Here is a 7,931-nt window from a genome sequence, read left to right as displayed (position 1 = left end):
ATAGAAATCATTTCTGTTTCAAAAGGCCTCTCACCATCCCAGTCCTGGGCATTTCCAAGACTGCAACCCCTGACCAAGTTCAACCCTAGTGGGTGGGTGAAACACCAGAGTCCTCTGAGACTGGGAGATCCCCAGGCACCTGAGAATTCCAGTTTCACATCTCTGGTTCCAGGGAGGGGAGAATCTTCAGGACTCTGGGGAGTACCAGAGTTCATTCTTTCTCACCAGTTCCTGGGGGCTATCTTGAGGCAACCCCCACGTTTAGGATGTTATATGTGTTGCAAGAATTCCCTCTATTTTTGGGCCCCCAGTCCCTCCCCAGGGTCCAACGTGCCTGCCTGGACCCATTCTCAGAGTGCAAGAACCAGTCTGTGCCTTGGTCTAATGACTCTGGGAAAGAGGGATGGGCAGAGAGAAAGCAGGGACAACAGCCTTGGGGGGGGGGGGGCGACTAACAGCAATGACTGTCCTACAGGCAGGTGGTGACGCTGGGCACCTCATCGGTGCCGGTGTTGGGGCTGTCCACCAGGTTCGCGGGTTGCGAATCAACGCGGGGAGTGCGACGGCGCCCCCGGTACTCGATCATGTCGGGATGATAGGCTGGGTGGCGACGGGCGTGCTTGGTCAGGTGGTCGCTCCGGGAGAACTGTTTGGGGCAGAGAGGGCAGGAGAAGCGCTTCTCGCCCGTGTGCGTCCTGTAGTGGCGGGCCAGCTCGTCGGAGCGCGTGAACTTCTTGTCGCAGTCGAGCCAGTCGCAGGAGAAAGGGCGCTCCCCGGTGTGGGTCCGCTGGTGGGACTTGAGATGCGACGACTTGTAATAGGCTTTGGTGCAGCCCGGGAAGGGGCAGCGGTGGCGCTTAGCAGCAGGTGTGACGGGTCGCCGTCGTGGGACTGGACCCGCAGCGGGGGCGGGGCCTGCGCCAGGGGTCCCCGCCGCGTCGGAGACTGCACTGGAGACGGCAGCTGCGCCGGAATCCGCAGCCGCGCCGAAGGCTGCAGCCGCACTGGAGGACTGTGCCGGGCCGGAGACCGCGGCCGCGCCGGAGGACGGGGCGGGGTCGGAGGATGGGGTCCCGCGGCAGGACGGGGCCGCGTCGGAGGAGCAACAGGAAAAGAGCGCAGCTTCCCCGGAGTTTTCCCCGGAGCCCTCCCCAGAGCCGCCGCTCAAGTCAGCCAAGACGCTTGCAGCCAGCAGGTGGGGCGCGGCGCCGCCCGCGCCGGGGCTGAGGGCGGGGACCTGGGGGAGCGCGGGGACCGAAGCAGGTCCCGGTGGCCCCGGACCCGGCAGAGCGGACTCCAGCCGTGCCGCACCCACCTCCAAGCCGGCGGCTCCGCCCGCGCCCTCGGGGTCCGACCGGCGGCGGTGAACCACGGCGCCCGCGGAGATGGACACCAAGCACTCAGCGGCGAAGTAATCCAGACACGCCACGGCTGCCGACATGCTGGGAGCGCCTGGCAGCCGGCGAGCGCCTTCCGAGCGCTGCCGACCGCAGGGCAGAGAGTTCTCCGGAGCGTCCGTCCCGCAGCCTCGGAGAGAGAAGCAGGAGGCCCGGGTGCGCGCCGCCCGCCGCCCGCCGCCGCCCGCCGCAGCCACCGCCACCGCCGCCGGAGCCGAGCCGAGCCCGCCCCGCTTGACGCGCCCCTGACGCACCGGAGCCCGCGGGGGTGGCGGGGACCCGCCCCGGCTTCTCAGGACACCCCTCGGAACGCGCGGTCCACCGGGCTAAGTAAATTTTAACAGCCTAAGAAATTATCTTGTCTTCGCTTTCTCGCTTCTGCTGGTGAGCCAGGTAATTTTAATAAAGGGAAAACTCCCCGATCGTAACTTCTGGGCAGCCTGCCGGTTTCGCCCCCCCTCGCCGGCTGGTCCTCCGCCAGCTGGGTGTCCGGCGGAGCCCGAGAAAGTTTTTTTTTTTTAAGGGGAAAAATGCTAATGCCTGAAATATCTTTCGATTCATAATTACGATTGTTCGATAAGTGATCTGGAATTACGTTTCGCTGCTGTCACCGCTCTAAGACCGAATTTAACATATCGTGAAGTCTGCATCAAAAAAGTTTTCCCATTTAACAGTCGCCTGTTAATCCAGGGTCGGTAGCAATTCCCTAAATAGAACCACTACGTAGACATTAATTAATAGCATTTGAACCAGAAACATTTTTAACCTTGAAAACGCAGAGAATCCTCTCATGGTTGAAATTGAAACTTAAAATCCTTTGAGTAACGATTTAACTATTCAACCAACGGAAGAAAAATGCATGTTTTAACTGCATTAACTTGTCACAGACACACAAATTTCCACAGTGAAATATAGACTAGCAGCAAGATAAACACATTAAAATGAACTCCCACAATTTTAATAAAAGAAAGACGTTTCCAATTAGGCAACATTTTTTTTTTTAATTTAAAAATAAGAAAATGCAGAAAATCAATCATGGAATGCTAACATGGTGTTTTGTGATTATGGAAGTTTTCTTTTTATATTATCAAATATTTGTATAATTTCATTTCAGTTTCTCCATTGCTTTCATTTTTCTCCTTTTCATTTAAAATATTTTAAAAACACACAGGATAATTTCTAAGAACAGTCAAATCATAGTTTTTGATGTACAGATGCTTTCTTTTCATATATTGAATTAAATCCATTTTATCTGTAATTCATCAGTGCTTTTTATCTTTTTTATTTTGAAAATTAAAAAATACACATCCACCACGAATAATATACATTCATGTACTTCCTAGAATAATCAAATATGAATGTGAATATTTGTCATATTTGCTTCAGATTTTTTATTTCTCAAAATTAAACATTACAGATAGAGTTGAATAACACTTTATTTCTCTCCACAGTCCCTTCCCCTTTCTCTAAACTTCCTGCTTCTCTAGGTAATCAGTATTACAAAGTGTGTATTCTTCCAGCATTTATTATGTCTTTATTACATGTATCCATGTTTATATATTTTAAATTTTCTATATACGTGATACAGCAGTGTACATATCACTTTGCAACTTAATATGATTTTGAGAACTATCCACGTTGATACCTGTAGAATCTAGTTTATTCATTTCAGCAGTTTTATAGTATTGTCAGCTTTATTATTTTAAAGATTACATTCTAAAACAGGTAATAATTACAAAGTTCCTTGTCTTAACATTTTAGATAATTGATTCTCAGTTAATCCACAGATATCAAAGAAAATCTCAGAAATAGCATGCTTTATTAGTTTTTCTTTTAATTTTATTATTTAGAAAAATTGTAAAGATATTAACAGTATTGAGAAAATATCACAAGTATCTATGTACTCATCTCATTTAATTGATAAATGTTATATTTTGTCATATTTGCTTCAGACCTATTTTTAAAAATTGAACTGTTCAATATTTCTGATAAAATTGAGGTCCCCTTTGTACTCCTCTCTGACACATTCTTCACCCTTTTCCCGAAAAGCAAATACTGTCACGAATTCAGTATATAACTTTTCAATCTAGGTTTTCATACTTTTATATACATGGCCCCATAGAAGTATAGAATATTGCTTTGTATGATTTTTTAAATATGCACACATGGTGTCAGACTGTACATATTCTGCAACTTGTTTTTTTCTTCATGGTATGTTTTTATTCCTTCTCTCCAAGTTGATAAATATAAATCCAGTTCATTCATTTTAATTGCTATATCATAGATCCATGCATATGAATGTGCCATGTGTATTCATTCCCCTGTTAAAGAACATTTAAGCTGCTGCCAATTTTTTTTAGTATTATAGGCAATGCAAAAATGAACGTATGTGTACATATGTGAGAATTTCTCTGTATATATACCTAGATGGGGAATTGCTAAGCTGCACACACTTTTTCAGTTTTATTAGAAACTGCCAAACTGTTCTCCAATTTACACACCCATCAGCAGTGTCTGAGAGTTCTTATTTCCCTCAATGAACTACACTTTCTAGAGTTAGATTTTTCTTATCTCTGCCAATTTGATTTTTTTATACCCAATATTTCATTGTTTTGTTTAAATTTCCCTCACTGCCAATGAAGTTGAGCATTTCTTCATATGTTTATTGGCTATTGAGGTTTATTAGTCTGTGATTTGATTTTTTCAAATTACTGACCCATTTTTCCAATGGGCTGTGTATATTTTAAAAATCATTTTTCTTTTTGATTTGTAGAAGTTCCATGTGTATAAACATCAACTACATGGTCTCAGCCTGTGGCTCATCTTTTAACTGCTTTTGATGTCTTTTGTACTCTAGAAAAATTTAAATGTAGTCCTATTCATTGATCCCTTTCTTTATAGTTTGTGTCTTATTAAAGAAATCTTTCTATACTTGATGCCATGCAGATAATCTCATATTTTTTCCCCTTAATGTTTTAAAGTTTAGCTTTCCACATTTGTGAAATTAATCCATCTGGGACTTATTTTTTTTGAATGGTGTGAAGTAGGAATTTAATTTTACTTTTTCCCCCATATGGAAAGCTTATTGTCTTGATCTAATTTATTGAATAGTACTTCATTTCCCTATTTATGTGTAATGTCACCCTGATTAATTAAATTTCCATATATTCATGAATATGTTTCTAGTTTGTCTCTTTCCACTGATCAAACCAATTCAGAGCCAATACCACACTGTTTTAATTACTATGGCTTTATTGTAAGTCTTGATAACTGGAAAGGCATGCCCCTCCCTTTGTTCATTTTTAAAATTATACTGGCTATTTTTGGACTTACCCTCTTCCCTATTAATTTTAGCATAAGTTTGTCAAGTTCCATTAAAAACTTTTTAGGATTTGGCTGAGTTAAATTTATAGGTTAATTTTGAGAAATATGGCCTCTTTATAAAACTGAATCATCCAATACATAGATATTATTCTGATTCTTTAATATCTTTCAATAACATTTTATAATTTTGCATATAAATTTTTTACACCTCTTTTTGTAAGATTTGTTTCCAGGTACTTTACTGTTTTTGTTGCTATTGTAAGTAGGATCCTTTTTCTATTAAATTTTTAATTGGTTATTACTGCTCTTTGGAAATGCTGCTGGTTTTGTAATACTGATCTTGTTTTGGCAAACAAGCTGAACTTTCTACTTAAAGAGTTTATTTGCAGGGTCTCTTGTATTTTTATGTAAATAACCATATTATCTGTAAATAACGCTCCTGACAACTTTTCTCCCTTTCTTTCCTCATTGAATTGGCTAGGACCTCCAATATAACATCAATAGTAAGGATGCAAGCAAGCATTGTTTTCATATTTCTAACTCATTGAGAATGTTTCTAAGGTGTCATAATTATTTATGATATTTGTTGAAAGGTTTTGGTAACTTTATCAGGTTAAGATAGTTCTCTTCTATCCCAGTTGTGCTTTTGATAGGAATATTTTATCACCATGAAATTAATATTGAAGTTTATCAAAAGTTTTTCTACAACTACTGAGATGATTGTATGGTTTATTTTGATATATTAATGTAAAGGGTCACACTGATAGACTGTTGTAACGTCAATCTGTCCTTGCATTCTTGAGATAAACCCTACTTGGCTATTATGTGCTATTGTTTTCTAAATACACTGCTTCATGCAATTTGTGAATGCTTTTTAAATTTTAGCATCTATTTCATATGTAATATTGGGTTATCATTTTCTTTTTTTTCCACTAGCTTTGTCTAGGTTTGGTATCAGTAATATACTATCCTCATAAAATGCATTTGGAAGCTTTCCTCTTTTGCCTATTTTTTGTTACAGTTTGCATGAGATAGGTGTTATCTGTTCCTTGAATGTTCAATAAAACTTCTGTAAAACCATCATATTTTGGAAATTCAACTCAGTTTCTCCAATCGTTGCTGGTAATTACTTGGGTTTTCTATTTTTTTCTTGAGTCAATTTTGGTAATTCACATTGTTGTCTAAAAAATTAGATACTACATTTAATCCTTCACAAATTTTGGTGTATAGTTATTTTTAAAATCTCTTCGGTTTGTAGTTATGTTCCACCTTTCACACCTGATACTCTATATTTGTGAATTCTCTCTTTTTAATTTTTTTGTCTTAACATAGGTTTCCTGTATTATTAGTCTTTTCAAATAGCCAGCTATTTTTAATACCTTTCTTTTTAAATATTTATTTGGTTAATTTCTGTGTTTATTTAATTAATCCCTCACTTATGCTTCTGTTAGTATAACACATTATCTCTTTTTTATTTTAAAACTTTTCAAGTTAAATACTTAACCCTTTCTTATTTTCTAATATATAATTTAGGGCTATAAATTTCCTTTGAAGTAAAATTTCCCCTCCTTTATCTGCATCCCACAAGTTTTCAAAGTAACATTTTAATTGTCATTCAGTTATAAATACTTCACAATTGCACTGTGCTTTCTTAAACTGCTAAATTTTCAGAAAGGTGTTTTTTCCTGGGTCATAGGAAAAGTTATCCTACAAACGGTGCAGAAAAGGTAATATATACTTTTGTGTAGATGATCACCTACAGGAAGGTCTTTCTGAGAATGAAGTTACATCTGTGTAGGTAAGTGACGGTTTTTAAGCAATGTTTTTAGGATCTGGGAAAATTATTTTCCTCGAGAGTGTTCTGCCATAGTGCTGACATATGGTTCTTATGCATTTCGTATGGCATATGGCTCATATACTTTTCATTCATTCAACAAATTCTCATTGATGGCCTTCTTTATGCCAGGCATTCTTGTAGGCACCAAGAGTTACACCCATGAACAAAATAAATCAAAACCTCCTGCCCTCATGGAGTGTACATTCTAGTGTAGTATTTGCTTGTATTTTCTTAATTTGTAGATGTGGCCTTGATACTGCAAATTGTCTTGATGATCCTCTTGAATTTTGGAAAAGAAATGCCTATGTAGGACTGAGGTTTGGAACACTCATTCTGCTGTGGAGGTGCTTGAAGGAGCTCCCCAGTTCCAGTGGAAGACACCCATGCCTGACTGCTGAAAGGACCCCGGAGTCTACTCCTGTGAGACTTCTCTGGATGAGAATAAGCAGAATTGGAAGAAACTGCAGAGGATATGCCTTGTACATAGGTAGTTTCTCTGGGAAAGTGAGGGGTATTTTCTTATTTTTTGTTGTTGTTTCTTTGGATCAAGGAATTCACTTAGATAGGGAGCATGTCCGTTTTTCAAGTTGGTGAGAGGACGTTTGGAGCTTCTATACTGTTGGTATTATATTGCTTTGGGCTGTTCCGTAACCAGCGCACATTGTATAACTGCTCAGGAGCTGGCTCCAGAAATGTAATTGAGGTTCACTTGAAATGGGAAGTAGAATAGTGTAACTTCTCAACCTAATGTATACTGTGACCTTGAAGTAAATGTTGTTGAAATAATGTCTCTCCCAGGCCCATTCAGAAGCTTCTAGGGGCAACATCAAGGAGACGTTTGTGAAGATCTTGAGAGATGGAACTGTCCAGCCCTTTAGTCCCAAGTGGTTCAGAACAGGTACATAGTAGGCATTCTATGAGTAGACATAGAATAAATGAATAGGAATGTATAAGCTGACAGGTTAGTACCATTATTCATTCATGGTAACCATTTCAAATAGACATTCGACATTCCCAGGAGTATTGTACACCAGCTTGCTTCTGTGCCAGTCTCCTTCCCATTCCTGGCAAAGGCAGTCCATTCTCATGAGTTCTAGTCATATTACCTCTTGCTTTTTCCAGGTTTATAATCCAAATCTAGTTCCTCTCTCTCCAGCATCATCTGTCTCTCCTTCTCTACAGAATAATTTGAATCAGCATCCAATAATGGGCTAATATCTCAATTTTTAAAAAACCCTCTATCCCTCTTGACTCTCCATTCTCCTCTAACTTTTGCCATATAGCCACAGTTTAGATCAGGGGTTTCAGGCTTCTCTGAGGAAGTGACATGTAAGTTGAGAGTAAACAGTGCCTAGGAGTTATGAAGGCAAAGA

At 40.5% G+C, this 7,931-nt stretch overlaps 1 protein-coding gene across 1 annotated transcript; it reads right to left on the bottom strand.

Annotated features, from left to right (window-relative positions):
• Nucleotides 1-469: 469 nt before the first annotated feature.
• KLF14 (Kruppel like factor 14) lies at nt 470-1,441 on the bottom strand. The gene has a single exon (XM_037837602.1). The coding sequence runs from the start codon at nt 1,439-1,441 to the stop codon at nt 470-472; it is 972 nt and encodes a 323-aa protein (XP_037693530.1).
• Nucleotides 1,442-7,931: the final 6,490 nt, after the last annotated feature.

This window comes from Choloepus didactylus, chromosome 5 (genome assembly GCF_015220235.1).
Source record: "Choloepus didactylus isolate mChoDid1 chromosome 5, mChoDid1.pri, whole genome shotgun sequence".
NCBI classification, from domain to species: Eukaryota; Metazoa; Chordata; class Mammalia; order Pilosa; family Megalonychidae; genus Choloepus; species Choloepus didactylus.
Note: the sequence above shows the minus strand (reverse complement) of the source record. Positions and strands in the feature narration are given on the sequence as shown.